The sequence below is a fragment of the Myodes glareolus genome, chromosome X (genome assembly GCF_982192425.1).
Source record: "Myodes glareolus chromosome X, mMyoGla1.1, whole genome shotgun sequence".
NCBI classification, from domain to species: domain Eukaryota; kingdom Metazoa; phylum Chordata; class Mammalia; order Rodentia; family Cricetidae; genus Myodes; species Myodes glareolus.
In genome coordinates, this window is record NC_142053.1 from 33835792 (window position 1) to 33855000 (window position 19209).

At 38.1% G+C, this 19209-nt stretch overlaps 1 protein-coding gene across 1 annotated transcript in view; it reads right to left on the reverse strand.

The window, feature by feature from the left end:
• Positions 1-1379: 1379 nt before the first annotated feature.
• The window catches only part of Tenm1 (teneurin transmembrane protein 1), an 819764-nt gene continuing 801934 nt past the window's right edge, over positions 1380-19209 (reverse strand). The window contains exons 30-34 of the mRNA XM_085684917.2: positions 18160-18456; positions 11587-11974; positions 9549-10769; positions 8883-9025; positions 1380-6712 (exon numbers count right to left, since the gene is read on the reverse strand). Of these exons, the coding sequence (XP_085541043.1) occupies positions 5954-6712; positions 8883-9025; positions 9549-10769; positions 11587-11974; positions 18160-18456 (2808 nt within the window). The 3' untranslated portion in view covers positions 1380-5953. The remainder of the gene's footprint in view (positions 6713-8882; positions 9026-9548; positions 10770-11586; positions 11975-18159; positions 18457-19209) is intronic.

Below are 19209 nucleotides of genomic sequence, written 5' to 3' on the forward strand. Positions count from 1 at the left end.
AATCATATATAACCAATCAGTGGAAAAAGCAGCAGGTCATTGTAAAGTACTATAAATGTCAAATTTCAGTTACAAGTGTTATGCAGTAGATGGAAGCTATTAGTATCAATTCAAACTTTTGAAGACCTATGTTGTGGGATTTTCCTCTGTATGCTGTAATTACCATTAATGAATAAAGAACTGCTTTGAGCCCATAGCAGAACAGGGCGGGCCAGAGCAGAGATAGGTGGGGAGGACTGGACTGAATGCTGGGAAAAAGAAAGGCAGAGTCAGAGAGAAGCCATGTAGCCCGCTGGAGACAGATGCTGGGAACTTTACCTGGTAAGCCATAGCATTGCAGCGATACACAGATTAATAGAAATGGGTTAAATTAATATGTAAGAGTTAGCCAATAAGAAGCTAGAGCTAATGGGCCAAGCAGTGATTTAATTAATACAGTTTCTGTGTGATTATTTCAGGGCTAAGTAGCCAGGAACAAACTAGTGGCCCTACTTCAACAGACCTATTGACCAAATTTTGTAGTCTCATCTAAAAATGTTTTGTTAGAAATAAATGACAAATGTCAATTGTTGTATTCTGAGGTATAGGACCTATGTGGAGCTGTTTTTTTTTTTTTAATAGTCTGTCATGATCGCCACTCCTGTGTCCAAACATCCTTTTTTGGCAACGCATTTAGACACCCTGGTCTTCTAGCTCTCTGTTATCAGGTATTTTTTTTCCAATTTAATTTTTCTTTATTGCTGGGAAGGCACCAAAAAGACAGAGAAAGTCTTTTAAGAAGTCATAACCTGTCTTGAAAAACAAAACAAAACAGTAAAAGAAGTCATAACCTGGAGGCATTAAAATTCACTGAAGTCACTCTTCTTTGTTTATTAGATAGTCATTTGTGTCACAGATCCTATTTGTATAAAAATAAAAATGAAGAGACTTCTGTCTAAGATTAGTGCCTTTTTGATTTTTGCACCCACCGACATTTTCAAAATAATGTGTTGGTCCTTATTGTTTCCTGCCAAGGAGCCAATTTTCTGATCTCAGTTGGCCAGCCTGACTTGGAGATGCAGTTGACCAGCCTAACTTGGGGATGCAGTTGGCCAGCCTGACTTGGGGGAGCAGTGGGCCAGCCTGACTTGGGGATGCAGTTTTGCCAGCCTGACTTGGGGGAGCAGTGGGCCAGCCCAACTCGGGAACACAGTTGACCAGACTGACTTGGGAACACAGTTGTCCAGCCTGACGTGGAGATGCAGTGGGTTAGCCTGATTTGGGGACACAGTGAGCCAACATGACTGAGGGACGCAGTTTTGCCAGCATTACTTGGGGACACAGTTGTCCAGCCTGGTGTGGGGACGCAGTTTGGCGCATGAAGAAAATGGGACACAACATTCATTTGCCATTTTATTTTTTAAAAATGAAATATTCAAAGTACTTTTCTTTCAAATATCGACACGTAACGTTTAACTTCAAATATTTACAGCATGTTGTTGTGATGCTCTTGTAGAAAAATGCATGCTTCTGGCATGAAAGCCAGAGCAAAATGCAAAAGACCATTGAACTGCAGCCAGAGAACATGAACCTGTACAGTATCCAGTCACTTTTCAGCACAGGAGAGCAGGAATACAAAACTGGAACCTATTGTTTCCTAGCAACATGGCTCAGGCCATTATAACACAATTTTCAGTATGATTAGAACCTCTAACTGTTGTTACATAGAAACTGAAAATCTTGGCATACACTGTAAACATCTTTACTTTTCATGAGAAAGTAAGCAGCTAAAAAGAGTACTTTTCTAACATAAAGGCTGTACTTCTCCTTTTCACCTTTCTTCTTACTGATGCTTTTGCCAGAAGAACAGTAAAGATTTAGACACTGTCATGATTCATACACGTAAAATATTTTTCAAGGACACAATCTGATATACTAACATTTATTTAAGAGGTTAAAGTCCACCACTAAATCTAAGGAAAGATTTTTAACTGCCAAACACATTTCCTTTGACAAATAATGTAAGATGACAACTGCCAAGACAAAATCCACAGCAAGTTTAACTCTAAGTATGTTCAATTACTGTTTAGGAAGCAATTTCTTCTTACACACAGTAGTATAATTGGTCCTTAACAGCTTTCACATGAAGGACACACTGAAATAAGTCACGGTTTTGTTGTTGAATTGTTTCTGTTTTTTTTTGTTTTGTTTTGCTTTGTTTTTTTTGTTTGTTTTTTTGTTTGTTCTTTTGCTCTTTTTTTTGGTTTTTGTTTTCTTTTCAGTATAAAGACCTTACAGAAGACTGCAGAACAGCAGTCTGAGATCTGAAATATTTGCCAGGTCAGCTATGTATATGTGAGTTCCTCCAAGAAAACAAGAATGTGGCATCCAATCTGTAGGCATATGTTTCCCTACAAGCTAGAAGACACTCCATTCCCTTCACTTTTTCTTTAAGTACTTGATTATTGTACTTTTGCTTTCATTGCTCTTAACACAAACAAATCTGCAGAAATGTGAAAACTTTGCCTGAACTCTCAGGTAAAGTTACTGTGGGAACAGGTCTAGTGGGAAAGAAAAAAAGAAAATGTAGAAATAAGTGATGGGATGCCTGAAACTGTCATCAGTAATGAAAACTAAAAATCTAATTAAAGTTATAATGGAATTATATATATTATAACCTTGCTATGTATGTAGCATATGAATTCCAAATTATACATCATCAAGTTTTCATATATTTGGCTATGTTTTATATATTGCAATTTATAGATGAAGTCTATTTATTATAGATCTCCTAGGTGAATTGACAATAAATGACACACTTATTTTATACATTCTTTTGTTGGGTTAAAAATAAAACATATACTTATTTCTATGGCAAGAGTTTTGCTGAAAGAATGAATTGAGCTTTGTTTTTCTTTCCTTCCAGAATCATGCTTCCAATCAATAATGATTAGAATGACAACTAAAAAGGAGATGATTTAAAAATCTCTTAAATTTAGAACTTTTCAACTCATTTGGATCTCTAGACTGTATGCAACAGTAAAACAAATTAAAACTTAAAAGCACAAATGAAATGGGCCTAAGGAAAAGAAGCAGTCACAGTATTTCCTGCATCTCTCCCAGAATGTTCCTCACAGGAACATCCAAATACTATTTTTCTCACTTTAACCTACTTGAGTGGTATATGTAGCTGTGTTGTATAAGTCTCTTGTGTGTGAGAAATTGCATGTGTTTTCTCTGCAAAACTGCACTGTTATCAGGAAACACAAATAAGTTGTTCTTTTGTTTAAATTTCAAAACTAAAACTCAGTGAAAGCATCCTTCCTATCCTGCTAACAGGAAGCACTATACTTAATATCTCCATATTCTTATCAAGAAATGCCAAAATGTTTCTCTTAGATTTGCGACTTGTAGTGTTAACCTTTTGGTTTTTCTTTTCCTCCTCAAAACTTTAGGAGTTGTAAAGAGAACAATAATAGTTCAAGGCAGTAGTAAAACCACAGCTGTAAGTGATAAAAAGTGCATTTCCTGAATATAATACAAATATAACTTTAGGTAACCAAAGGCACAAACTAACTAAATACGTATTACAAACTAGAATCGCACAGTTCAAGGTAATTACTAGGAAGGGATAGCTCCAAATATTTGTGTCTAATGGACATTTAAAGCAGTTTGAAAATGACCCATCATTAGTGAGTTGCAAAAGAGTGCAATCACTTAAAATAGAAGGAAAATAGACTCCAATATTGACACACTGGGTCAGTGATAAAAATACACCACATTTAAGAATGCACTTTTATATACAGTTAACAAACTATTTTCCCATTGACTTAAAAGAATGTCAGAGGTTCTAGAAACTTAAGGTTTATTTTAAGTTGGTGTGGAGGTATTCAAATTTTCAACAAGTTTGTGGAACTGTTCAGAATTTCATTGTGAATAAATGCTGTATTGATGACACAAGCCTTATTCAGGACAAAACCCTACACTGGGATTTTAGTCTGGATTAACAATATCTTGAGCTGATGTGTTTCCAATTACAAAGATAAATGATGAGTTCATCATGAATTCTCTCTTTCTTCCTTCCCCCATCCTCAGTGCATGTATAATATGTAATGATTTGAACCTGAAGGTTTTAACAATGAAATATTTTAATACACCTTCCCCTACTATTTGCTGGGGTCCTTTTCCTCTCCCTCCTTCTTCTTTGTATAATGAGAGTCATATTCTTTTTAAAAAAAATATTAACATGAGCCAGGATTTTGACTTTGCATATTTCCAATGAAACTGTCATCATAAAGCCCATATTGCATTTAGGTAGTAACTGGAAAGAATCTAAATGAACAGTCCATCATAAATTCTCCTCCAGACATAGCAAATGTTCGCCTGGTGATGCGAGGGTAGATGCTGTCTCACGGGAATTTTCTACCGGGTACATTGTGCTGTCATGAATTTTCATTTGTGGCAACTTGCAATTCCATAGCATTTTATAAACTGCCTCTTTGTCAATGGGCACAAATCTCTAAGCTCACCAAGTGGCTTCTTTAGCTGCAGGATTCTTAAGACATTGAGAAACTGCAGCAGACATTGACTTCAACTCTGACCTTTCTCTATATTTTGAGCGATTATGGAACAAGCGACCCCTCTTGAAAATAGTCATTTTCCTAGGTGGAATAGATGATTAAATAAAAATAAATGGATTAAAGACAGAGAACTAAAATAGCCACATAAATTATGTTGGTTAAAAAAAAAACTAGTCTGCCCTTCTGTAATTAGTTGAAATGCTTTAAGTTGGAAAGGATTCACTTAATTCAATTTTCTACACATGGCTGGGAGAGATTCTATACAAAATTGTCCATTTGAAAGATGAATCTAAGTGGGAAGAAATGATGAGGCAGCAACTCTTATTATGTTGGCTTTCGTCTCTTTTTCACTTTAATACAAGATCTATTGTTTCTAAGATTTTGGCTCTTGGGAATTTCTGCAGTAGTTAAATATGTTTATCAGCAACACAGTCCCGTACACCTGTTAAAACCTCTTCTATTGTACCAGATACATTTTAGTATATTACCTTTCATGTGCACAAACCATTGGATTAGTGTATAAATACTGGATTACTAATGTGAAACTATGACCAAAGCACACCCTATATATAAATGAGAAATTCCTATCCAGGTTAATAAAAGCTATGTTTACATGACGCCAATACAGCTGGGCAAATGGATAAAAAATTGAGTCAAAACAGATTATATGAGAGAGGTCACATCGACCAGCTGCTTTGGTATCATGTACACACAAGCAAAACAGTGGCTCTTCAGCCTGCTTACCGCACCCACAGCAAGGCACAGTTGACCGAAGCCAGCCACCACACGCCAAAACACAGCACAACAACATGGCATTTACTTTTTAACAAGCAAGGAGGAAAAACCAGGGAAGGAGGGAAAACAGCTTCCGACTCCAGGAGATGGTGCTTGAAGACATTTTAGATTTCCTTTTAAGTTTCCTCTAACAGATCTGGACAATGCGAAGGGGCTGGCAGTCTTATGAGATCAAAGGTTCAGCTACTGTTGCACCACACTTTCAAGTAGCCTGGAAGTCCTGCCAACAGTTAGATGTGAAACTTGGTGTCACAATAGAAATCGAGAGCCTTGGGTTCTTTTCACGTAGTTGAACATATGCATGGCTCAACAAATTGAAAGTGGTGCTTTCTGAAAACATTTGTGTTAGCTGTTTGAGTTCAGCTTGTGTTCTTTTGAATACTGCCACACAAGAACTAAAAATCTCTGTCATTTCTTAAAGAGTTTAAACAAACAATATTAAAATACCATCTTCTGTCACATTGAAAGGCAGTTGGATATGTTTTTCCTCCATATTTACATATACAGAGTTCTGATCTAGAAAACCAATACAATAAACCATTTTTTTTTGTTTTAAAAACAGGCAGTCTTTGGTGACGCAAAGGCAGAGATTTCTTTTGTTACCTCCTGCCTATTTCGCTCTGTCTCATAAAGTGAATATTATTGGCACTGTCTGAAAGTTCTAAATACTGCTCAACAGACAAGACAAAATACCCATCGTACCCTTGCACCCTCCCAGTGCTCAAAAGCTGCTGTTTTTCCCCCTCTGTCCATGCCCGAATCCCTTCTTCCCCTTCCTGTAGTCTCCTCTGCTCCTGAGTCCAGGCCTGGGCCACCGCACGCTGTCTGGCCATCTCCAACACGTGGTTCTTCTCCTCTTCAACAGTCGTTCCGTACCGGATATTGAAGCACAGAGCTCCGTGCTGCAGTTGAATATCTGCAAAACGTCTAGTCCTTCCATTCAACACTGAAGTCATCTGAGACACAGTGACATTGACACCATTCTCCAGAATCCGCCTCCCCCCAGTGTTACCAATGAGCACAAGATCCTCCTCCAGAGACCCGAGCTTAATGAAGTAGTGAGTGTCCCTCCCTTCTATGGTAAAATGCAGGTTTTCCAGGTAATGGGCATTGTTGAGAATGGCAGCAAGACGCCTGCTATCTTCATTGGCTACGCCTATAATATCAGCCGTCACTATGCCCTCCTTGATGGCAAACTTTATACCTTTGCCAAAGACAGAGGGGACGGCAGAAAACCTTGGTGTTTTCCCTCCTTCAAGGCACCGCCCCTCACTGTACTGAGGAGTCATGGGAAGCTGATCCAAGGAAATGAAATTCCTGAGCTGTTTCTGGAGCTCACACTGAATGCCCAGGATCACCTAGGAAAGAAGGCACAGGGCAAATGAAGGACATGGTTAGATACCAGCGGGAAGCCTGCTGATTATTGGGAAGCAAAGGCTGGCAAGGGTGATTTTTTTTCCTCTAAGTTTTCACTTAGTCATTATTTTAAAAAAAAAGCCCATGCTGGAATATCTATATCAAAGATTGGGAAAACAGAAGGCAGACAGGTACTGATTCCTCAGTTGTCTTACAGCTTGCTTTAGTTGAGTGTAAGAAAATATGTTCAAACATGGTAGCCCACAACCTCAGAGCTACAAGAAACTTTCTGTTTTGGTTTTTCTATTTTTAGCATGTACTTGTGGCTACCGGTTTCCCAAAATTTCCTATTCATCATGAATATATTTTGTTTTGGTCAAATCCATTCCTTACTCCTTACTTCGAGCTTCTTCCAGGTATTTGACTCCACAGCACACTCCCCACATCTATTCTTTTATATTTGTACATCTTACCAAGTCCAATTAGTCCAGTTAGTGTTGTCCACGTGCATGAAGGCATAGGGCTATCTACTGTAGTGTGTGCAACCCATCACAAACCCCATGGACACTTGAAGACCCCACACTTTGCCCTGGTAGTCATTGAGTGCCTGTAACTTCTCAACTAGTAGTGAGACCTTGTATCCCCACCCCAATGATGGAATACTGATTAGATTGATCTAGCATTGGTCTGGTGTAGACAACCAGAGCTGTTGAGAGTTTCTGAATGTAACTGCTTGTCAGGCCTCCAATAAGCTGTTTTTGCAGCATTTCCTCCAACCTCTGCTTCTTAGGATCTTCATGCCCCTTCCTCTGTGATGTTCCATGTGTCTTAGAGGGAGGGGCATAGAAGGAACTTTAAGCAGGTTAACTCGCTCTAAACACAGATCTTACATTCAGCTATCTAACTGACACTATCTAGGTGCTATTACTGGATGCAGAGGGATACATTGTGCATAGTGAGATTGGAAAAAGTGTGTAAAGCATAGTTCCTACCTTCAGTCACCCACGGCCTTATAAATAACAGAAAAAACTATAAAAATATGAAAGACATGCTGATCTTTTTATATTTTTTCTTACTTGTGCATATTTCAAACTTGCTATAAAAAGAGAAAAGACCAATAACCCTCTTTTTTAGTTATAAACACCACAAATATTACATATGTTTGGTGTGGGACAATGGTCTGTATTCCATCAGTTATATTTTAAATAAATGCTGATTGGCCAGTAGCCAGGCAGGACGTATAGGTGGGACAACCAGACAAGAAGTAGAGGTGGGTCAATGAGAACAGGAGAATTCTGGGAAGAAGGAAGTCCTAGTCTGCAGTCCTCACCCAGCCACAGAAGAAGCAAGATGTGACTGCCCCTCCGAATAAGATACTGAGCCCTGTGGCTAACAGGCAAGAATAATGGGCTAATAAAAGTTATAAGAGTTAACAAGAAGCCTGAACTAATGGGCCAATCTTTTTATAACTAATGTAGAACTCTGTGTGATTTCTTTGGGACTTAATAACTGCGGGAACTGGGCAGGACAGAAAACTCAGTCAATATATGTTTATAAAAGACATAACTCTACAATATATATCTACTTAGAACTTTCTTTCCCTTATAATTTTTGACCTAAATATCAAGTTTTACCACCTGAATTTCTATTTTCTTTTTTACTTTCTTTTCCTTTCTGTTCATCTCCACCAGCCTTCATGAAATCATTGGCCTACACATGGTTATTTTAGCATTCATAGTTTTTCAAGACTTTCTCCCCATGAAATGTAATATTTTTCTTTATTATGTCTGTGTATGGTTTTCTTTACCAAAACAGTTTTATTTTCATGTTCGTAAGGCATCATCCTTGAAATGATTGGACAGTTTGAAATCTAACACTTCCATGTCTTAGCATGTAGTTTTTCTCTGTATAGAATCCATTATTGCCGTTGCTAGCTGATTTCAGAATTTAAGAAGTTGAAATCCTCTTTCCTCTTATGTATTTATTGCAGCAGTCATCAAGTATCTCCTAGTTTTTTCCCTTCTCAAAGCTCCACTTTTCTCATCTTTTTCTTATGGAAGCCTCCTCATAAGTTGTTTTAAAAAAGCCCCTCAAAGAAATAATCAAAGTATAGAATATAATTTTTATTAGATGCTCTTCTGTTTATTTTTCTTAGCTAAAATTTGTACTAACCTTTCCAGGGTCCCACTCTTGAGTTTTGGTCTGAAGTTGAAGAAGCTCGTAAGTTAATTCCAAGTTTTCTAGTTCTGGTTTGGGAAATCCAGGTAGTACATTATGTAGCTGGAAACCAAATAGCTCCAACCAACTGCCAATATCTATGAGATACAAAATTTAAAAGAAAAAGGCATTCAAAACCATTTTCAAACTTGAAAGATATGCTTCTACTGTAAATGTTTAGACAGTGGACGGTCAAGTAACTGTTCACCCTAATTTGATTCACTCAAAAACAATATCCTTTTCCCTTTGTAGGGAAATCTGTTGGCCTGTGGGCAATCCCAGGAATTGGCTCAGTTCATTGTAGTGAGACTCATAATATGGTACTGGTTTTAAGACCACATGGATTGTGACACTGGATTTATTTCTGATTAATTTAATCCTGATTGTTTTATGAGAGTACATTGGCAAGCTTTTAAGGATAAAACATAGAAACAGCTTAAAGGGAAAGAATAATAAAGTAGGATGCAAAAGCACTGTATCTGATGAAAAGTGACATGCCTTTCTTACTCTGAAAAAGGTGGCGTGAAGAAGGAGCATCTCTACAAAGGCATCAAGGTTATGTAATAAGATGGCCAGCATTAAGTTAGTTCAAGTTCAGCTTAATTGTATTTTATTTAATACCTGTGGTATACTTTGCGACATCTTGAATTTTGCCAACTGGATAGTTATTCTCAAAGGAGTAGAGGTTGAATGGTTTGGGAAGAAGGTTCAACTGCTTCCATACGTGATGGTTAGGTGTGGTCCATCTGCCAGCAACGACATCATAATCCCTTTGCCCTAGATGCACTAATTTCGTAAGAAAATCATAGAGTCCTCCATGAAAACCAATTATGACCTGAAAGTCAGGGTAAGTATCGTGGTAGATGTCACCATAAGGTGTATACAAAATCTCCTTTATGACCTGACCCCGACTGCTGAACACAGCTAGTGGTGTGCCTGTATTATCACAGGCTACATAATATTCTTCCCCACTACTTAACTCCATGGCAATAAGGTGACCTTGGAGATCATAATAAAGAGATGTAATTTCTGAGCTCGTGTGGTTGTACAGATGAGTGACTCTTATAGGGTTGGCAAGGTCTGCATAAAAGAATTGGAGATGCTCTCCTAGGCTCGACTTACTGGCAACACGTCGCCCAAGCCCATCATAGTAATACTGTACAGTCCAGCCCGAAACCTTATTGTAGGCTTTCTGCAGCAGACCATTAGAATTATACTCAAATATATCATTTCCTCTCTGTCTCAGAAAACCATCTTCATCCATTTTATACTGAATTTCTCCTAGTCTAGTAATGCGGTCTCGGAGGTCATATCGGAGAGGTGTAAGACGAGCACTATTCCCATGGCTCAAGAGATTGATGTTTCCATTCAGATCATAACTATAACGCCACTGGGTTCTGTCATTCACAGAAACAGTTTGAAGTTGCCCGTCAGCATCATATTCATAGAAGTACCTTGTGATATTGGCATCTACTCCTACCCTTATATCACATATGACCATCCGGCCCATAGTATCATACTGAATAGTCATCCAGTAGGCAATTGCCTTTAAAATCTCGTATTGGACTTCAATGACTTGTCCATTGGCACTGAAGATCTTGGTGTGCTTCATTACTGTAGTAGTTATAACCTGATTTAAATCATAATTAATTACACTGAATTTTCCAAACTGTTCTGTTCTACCAGAAACATCAACATAGCGGTATAGATCTATGGGCAAAGGGGTCTCATTGATCACAGCTTGCATGCTGGTGACACGGAAGTTGTTGTAACTGTAGTCAAATCGTGCATTCACAAGACCTTCTTCACTGAATCGGAAAATCTGACGTCCAATAAGAGGTCCTGTAAGAACCAAAATAAAAATGAGAAAGGAGACATCTGATAAACAGGAGCAATCACAGATTTTTTTGATTAAGTACTGATATTTTATATTCAAAATTATATCCTTTTATAAATTTGTCTCTGATGTCTGATGCCTGGGCATGTGTGTGTGTGTGTGTGTGTGTGTGTGTATTTATGTGCGCATTTATATTAGTCACTAGACATTGAAAATATTGTATAACATAATTACAGAACAATTTAATTATAGGGACTATTGAAGTAATAACCCATCCAGTAGCCCAGAGGGAAAAACTGATATTATGTAATGCTTTCTTGCTATCATCATTGGAAAAATGTGTTTGTTTTATTTAACCTTTGCTACAAAGTCAACTGGTCAGGTTTTCAGGTTACTGTCTGGCTTTGGGCATGTTATGAATCCAAAGGCTGAAATAAATCCTAGAATTCTGACTTTTGTCATCAACTGAGGCTTATAGAGGTTACCCCGGGCTCGAGCTGGTTTCTGAGCTTAATGTCTTGTACATAGATCTTTGGGAAGATGCAGGGGTGGATATGAACAAGTACAGGGTTAAGATAAGTACTGAAGTTGCAATTATTTTGAAAACTGAGAGAGACAGAAATACACTATATGCTATTAACGAGTCAGCTTTCAGGTAGCTGTAACGCGCTTTAAATTTAGAGTGGAAGACAGTATGAGAAGTAAGCAGAAACTTGTTCCAGTCAAACACAGAGGTTAACATTTCTTTTTATGAATGTGATCATAAAAATTATAAAAGAATATGAATGGCAGTATATAATGCCACCCCCTTTCATAACAAACCTGTTTGCCTGTATCTGATTGTGCAGATGAACCCATCATGCATCAGGTGTATTGTCTTAATCACTCCAGAAGACTCTTCATACGTCAGTGTGACCTGAGTGGTGTCATAGAGAATCTCAGACAGTCTTGCTTGCTTTGTGTACTTGTACAAAACTCTGCGCCCAGTCCCTAGATGCAGAGTCTGGAGCAGTCGGCCATCTCGACTGTAGTCTTGGATGAAAGAAGTGCTGCTGTCTGGCGGAGTGTAGATGTTACGGTAGTAGCCCACTGATAGCATGGTTTGTAAGCTGTGGCGCACCATGCTAGGCATGGTGACCGACAGTAGGCAATCTGATTGGTCATACTCAAAGATGTAACGCCGCTGACTGTGTAAGAGAAGCATCACAGACTGAAACGAGACAAAACCAAAATACTATCATTTATAAAACTAATGTTGAAGAGATTAAAAGAAACACATGCTCATCCATTTAACATGAATTTATCAAGCAATTACTGTGTACCAGGGATTGTGGCAGATCCTGGTGGATTCAGTAGTACACAAAAATGGTATTGCCTTTCATGGGCAATTGGGCCGTACCCAAGCAATTATAGTACAACATGAGTTAAGACAGAGGATATACAAAGTACTTCTGGAAAGTAGAGGTGGAAGAATTATCCCAGACTTAAGAGGCCAAAGTAAACTTTCTGGGGACAGAGCAGTCAAAATGAGACATAAGTGATGACTAGAGCCTAGCCAGGCAAAGACAGGGGGTGTATCATGTGGAAGGACAGAGGACTTCTGGCAAAACCCCTCTTTTGTTAGGAGGGGGCTGAGGATTAAGGAAGCCTATAAAAATGGTCATTTTTCCTATAGAATGAGAGGAATTTTGTGTGGCTAGAACATGTGTGGTTTGGGGGCAGTGGCAGCGAATGGTAAAAATGAAGCTGAATCTAGAATACGCTGTGAGGTTTTAAGGCATTTGTACTTAAGCCTGTTTGCAATAGGGGAGCCACTGTAAAGCTTGAAGCAAGCGGAAGCACACACTTGAGGAGGTGGGAGAAACAGTCAGGTTGATATTTGAGAAAGATCACTGCTACTTCCATGTAGAGATGGATTGGGGGGAGGTAAAGCATGGATAGGGTGTATCAGGTATTAACTTTGAGCCACCTAAATGTGTTGATTTTGTATAGTCCATGTCTTCCTGAAAAAAAATGCACATTGAATATTCTTACACATGTTTTTAAATATATAATTTAATTCTTCATGTTTCAATCTGATTCATGTTTTAATATTAAGGGAGTGATGCACTGAAAGTGAAGAATTCTCTGGTTATATCTCTCCAACACCCAATAAATTTGTAATTTATGATCACTTATTTGTCATAGTATAATACTTTAAATATAATGAATATAAATATTAATAAATATTGGTTGGTATTTTTGTAATTTTTAAATAGAAACATAAGCCAGGCCTGATGGCACAGGCCTGTAATCCAGGTTACTCGAAAGGCAGAAGGCAGAAAGGTCACAAAGTCAAGATTTCCCTGGGATACAGAGTGAGTTTAAGGCCAGCCTAAGCTACTTAGAAAGACTGTCTCAAAATAAGTGCATTTGAAAAGCTTGAGAATATAGTTCACTGATACATGCCTAGCATGTATGAGATTGTAAATTGAGTCCCCAGGACCAGAGAATAAGAAAATCAGTATCAGTTTATAAACACACACACACACACACACATACACAAAAGCACTATTTTAGGGAAGATTCGAATTCACTGCCAGTTAAAATTCATTTTAAAAAGAATTTACTTCATTTGCATATGTGTGGTGTGTGTGCATGTATGTATGTGGGCATATACATCTGTATATGCACTTGTACGGGCCAGAGAAGAATGTTGAGTATCCTGTTCTCTAACGTTCTGTTTTATTCTTCCGAGAAATTGTCTTTCAGTGAATCTGGAGCTATCCTGATGGTCAGTAAGCTCCAACAACTCTCCTGTCTCTGTTCCCTGCAGCATTGGAAGTCTAGGCAAATGTGAAGCTATGCATGCCTAGCTCTTTATGTGTCTGCTAGGGATTTGAGCTCAAATCCTTATGCCTGTGTAGCAAACACTTTTATATACTGTGCTGCATCCTCAGTGCTTTAACTTTTGTCTTGTGATGAAAATAAAATTTATCCACCCCAGGCACTCTAATATAACTCTTTAAGGGAGCTTAACTCTTTTGAGAATTACCTTACCAAACAAAATATTAAGTTCAACTTCTGAACTTGATGTTATGAAAACAATAGGCATTTTTTCATTTTCTACATGAATATCACACGAATAATTCTGAATATTAATTACGTAAGCATAGGCAACTTGAATTTTAAAAGTGGCAGAATCATGATGCAATATTATATGTGTGTTACGCAATGGCACATCCCTCCCATACTTCTGAAAATTATTGATTTTTCAGTTGCGTGTCAATGCCATGAAGTCAGCGCTTATTTGTTCATTTAGTCATTATTTCTTTTCTACCAACGTTATGCCTGGAGATTCAGAAATAGATGCACAAACGCTGTCGAATGGAGCCCTTGCAGCTTGCCACAACTTGTAGCTCTACCATTGTGATCTGCGAACCCTCCTGAATAAAAGGCATGATCCTGGGCAGGCCCGAGGATGTGAAGAGAGGCCTGCTCTCTCCCATCAATGCAAACTCCATAGAACGAGGAGGAATTGTTCCTATGAATGGAACAGCAGGTGGTAGAACATTGATGTGGGTGGGTAGATGCAGTAATTGGTGAAAGTACCTTTGTATTATTTCCACTCCGAAAGTCTGATTTTCCAGCTCCATTCCACTCTCTTTTGTCAGTTTTCCAAGAACAGATGACATCTGTCACTTGTGGTGTGGGCCAGGGACAATCACCATATGGCTGCCACACATTATCCTGTACCATCCTGCCTGGTCCAGCCATCGTGCTAGCTTTGCCAAACATTTACACTGTGTTGTTATTGTACGCTTTTCCCTGTTTGTTTCCTCTAGTCTATAGCAAACCAGTGTCTGAGCTCTGACCTCTATGCTACTGACTCTGAGTTGCCTCCAAAGTCCCCCACCCTCCAAAGTCTGCTTTAAAACTTCCTGCTAATGACGAACATGGAAGACATGATTAGCAATCCCCTGAATGCAATTGTCTTGTTGTCACAATACCGTTTAGCTCTATTTGGCTGCTTTTTCCACTTTGGATTGGTATTATTATCAGTTTGTTCCAAAACAATGCTTATGAGTCTATCCAATGTCCACTGCGCTACTGCCGGATAAAAAGCTATTTCTTATTAGTCCGAATAATAGAGTGGGAGGTTTGTGCTTTTTAATAGATTATTATACTGTAAAAGAAACCTTTGTGAAGGAAAATAAAGGAGGACGATCATGACTGTAAACTTATTTGAAAAAGACTAGAAATGAAAGTAGAAATTTGAAAAGGTATAGTACTCACAAAACCACCAGATGGCAGTGTGGGGCTACCTGGGAAGGCAAGCCCAAGACTGCTCTGTCTCTGCAGTGAGTCGTTGAAAACAACCCCGAATAGGCAATTTTGTGTAAATGTGCAAAACTAAACCATCTTATTAAATGATTATAAAATATATTTAAGTGCATTTTAAAAATGGAGGTTGTAAGAATGATTTTTAGGAAATTGAAAGATTTACATTAGATATAATACAAATTTAGCTGCATCGGTCTTCAAAATATAATTAACTTAGAGAAGTGTCATAAATCTAGGCAGAAAATTAATGACTACATGCAGAAAAACTAAGAAATAATAATTGATTTTCTTAATAGAGAAGAGACTTTTTAAACAACCACAACCATTAGCCAAATAATTATTTTTCTCCTAATGAGTACAAAGTATTGTTCACAAAATAATGTTTAACTTTCACCTACTCTAGAGAAAGTCAAATGATTTTTTACAACATTATTTCATTCTAAGGTAAAAAAGTATGATGCTGATTCTTAATAATGGCAAGAGACCTTGCAGACATAATGCCAGAGTATTTGGGAGTAAAGAAAAAGAGATTTTAAATTTTGATCATTCTTACTATGTACTACAAGAAGTAATACCTTCATCCCTGTCCTTCTCCTGTCTCCTTGAACGAATGGGATAGCAAAGTCCATGTTAAACTACAGGATTAGAAAGACAAAAAGGAGCCCCAGAACAGAAAGCTCCTGAAAAAGTACAGAAAATCCAACCATCTTTCTCTAGTTTTCTTTGAATAAAAAAATTTCAGATTCTTTTATTTTCTTCCTTTCCTCTTTTCCTTTTGTTTGTTTCGATTTTGATTTACCATCAAGTTGAAGCAAGCCCTAGTTATTTTCAATTATCGATCTTTGTGTTTTGTATTACATTATTTCACTTAAGTTGTGCATTTATTCAGTGAATTAGTTGCTTATCACTGGTGATAATAATATACTAAAGTCAATTTCAGTATGAATTAGGAAATTAAGACAAGAATATGGATGGTATTAGAAATCTTATGACTGCAACCATTTTGTAAGTAAGAAAGCATTTTATAATTATGTATTTTGCAGGTTTAGACTTTTGTACAATATAATTGATTAAACAAGTGGTGAGCCTTCTATTTAAAGAATAAATTACACATGAAATAAAGGCACAATAACTAAAAGGCCAAATGACTTGACTTGTTTCACTGGTCAGTAAACAATTGGAAATCATTGAAGTTTCTCTTAACATTATTCTAGATGAGGAATACATCCGGGGTTTTCTACTCCCTTTTTGCATGCTTCTGAGAAAGGGTCACACAGGGTCTTTGAATTTGTGAAGCCCTTGGGCTCTACCTCGTTAGGGCTGAGCTTTTCTGTTGTTTCGTTTGAAGGAACTGTTGCCCACTAAATATTTTATCTTATAGAAAGAGAACTGAAATGAAGTTTGTTTTGTGTTATTCTAGAAGGAAATTGGATGAAATAAACAGTTACTTTGAGAAAGAGAGACCATATCTCCTCACTGCTATCAGAGAAAACTGCACATGGGACAGAATTCTAAGTTTTCAATAGATGTTTTTCTTATTGTATAGACAGCACCACAGGAAGAGTCTTAGGAGGCCTAGATGTTACTGTCTTCAGGCAATTTGCTCAGATAGTCACATTCTGGCGCTCTTGAGGCAATAACCCCCTGGATGCCCCTAAGGACTGCTGGCTACTTCTCGTCACATGGAGGAGCTGTGCAAGGAGAACTGCTGAGTCAGTGGCATCATATTTTAGTATGCAGTTCTTAAAATACATATCTCTTAAAATGTACAAATGTAGCAAAGTTACCAATAAATGCCCTATCAAATGTTTTGACTATGTATAGATGCTGCCAAATATTTGAATGCTTTAGACACTCTGTAGACTTTAGCCACAGGATTTTCCAAGTCATTCTTTGTTGAAACTCAAAAGAAGAAAGACTTTCTCTGTGAGACACAGATTTCCCCTGTGTAGGATACGGATCACACATCCCGAAAGTTTTCCCAGATGGGAAGGTCCCATGGAGTATAGATAAGGCAGAGGACGATCACCTCTTACTTTTGCTCCTAAGCAAACTTTGGTTTGTCCTGGTATGGGGAGTTCTTCATCAACTGACTCTGGGAAGTAGTACACTAACTGGACGATGACATGGAGCCACAGGCACAGCGCCTTTTGAGAATCAAACTTTGGGGGTTGTATCAGAAGCTCACAGATTGTCCTCTTTCTGCCACGTGTGCCATAGGCTCTCATGATGCCTCTAAGAGATCCTGTGGGTAATCTTGCAATTGATTGCCTTTGAATTTTTCTGGGGAAAATAGCCTTTACTTTTCCTAGGAATGAATTCAGGAATGACAAGTTCAGTTGAAATGACTGAATCCAGAGGAAAAGACTTCATATCTCAGGAGGAGATCAGATATAGCAATGGCAGATCAAGGTTAATTGTTCTTATTGTCTACGGGTAATGATCTGAGGAGAAACTATTCTGCTGTGTAGAGGCTAGTGTTTCACCAATGTTTCATGTGGTGGGATTATAATCCTTTTATTCCAGACAGAGGGCACAAGCTCCCATTATGGGTGTTGTTGAAGGCTTAGCACACAAAAGACGATTACCAATTAGTACTCTCTGCCACTGCTCCCTCAGGCTAATTACTTTTGAGAATTAGTCCTCAAATGTGTACAACAAAAATTTCACTGGCTACACACACACACAAAAGGAATTCCTTATTTGTTGGGTAAGAGGCCTTTTTACCAGAGCAGGGATACATTAACACAGAGAGCTGGAATTTACTAGCTATTTTCTCTCAGTATGAGCTTTCATAATAATACAGATACCTTTTCAAGGGAATGAACAAATATGTTCAAATGAGTAGAAAGCTAAGCCATTATCCTGACGTCAGTTTGAAAAAGTACTTGGCAGAGGGTGGGGATGGGGATGTTTTCAGTTGAAAAACAGCCCATCCTTACAGGCTCACAGTGGATTTTTTGATATTTATACAATGCGAACACAGACTTTTCTCCTGAAAAGGTTTTCATAAAATTGGGTACTTAGGGCTGCCTTCAATATTCTTATTCATTTCCCCTTCCACATACTTACTTTTTCTAAGTAGGTATAGCTCCAAATTTTCCCATCAGCCCAAGTTCTTGAGATTATCTTTCCGCTCTGGTCATATTCCATCTTTTCATTCCAGCTTCCTCTTTGAATAAATGTGACCAATCCCGAAGGTGAATATGTGATGTTCACTTCATTGTATCTGCTTACAGGAGACCACAGAATAGGTCTACCAGTTTGGTCGTAAAGAATTCGAAGGGTAAATTTTCGATGGTCGTCATAGATCTTTCCCGTGCGGGTCATATGATCAAAATCTATGGAGAGTAGGTTTCTGTTATGGGCCTACAAAAAAGAGATGAAATACAGTTTACGTACTGCCTTGATGCTTAATCTAGTGCATTGAGAATCATGAAGCTTTTCTGCATTCTCTGGTGATGGAGACCCCCTCACCTCCGACTCCTCATTGTTTCATAGTCTTCATCTCCCTGTTATCTTTATTTTCTCACCAGCATGTACCAGCTTTGGAAGGACAGCGCTATGCTTTATCTCCTGGCAAAGTGCCTGATAAAATCTTGACCTTCCTCATATGGCCGAGGATTGTCTTTCTCCAACTAAAGACTCAAGTGAGCCACCTCAGTTTCCAATAACGACACGAACTTATTTTCTGTGAGTTAGATATGAGTTAGAATGGGGTTTCCTGGCTTGGTTACTTTGTAACTAATTCAGTGACTTGAAAGTCTGGAGTTACAATTCAACAAAAAAGAATACAGTGAGGTCCATTCGATTTAGGAAGGATTTGCTGCTTTAGATTTTCATGTATACTAGGACTCAGTGAACTTTACATCATAATGGAACTCAGAGTATCTAGTGAGGGAATCACACACAACCACATTTTCAAGTGAGGCAGGCAGGCAAATATGGTGGCATTGATAGCAAGTGTAATGCCACTTTCTGGTTAAAGAAAGAAGATAAATTTGACTTCAAGTTCAGAAACAACTTCAGTTTGCCTTAGTTCGGACCACAGACTATTGCTAGTATTCTCTGAAAACATCTTGAAACCTTACAGTTGACTAGAGTGAACTTCGTTCAAGGGAC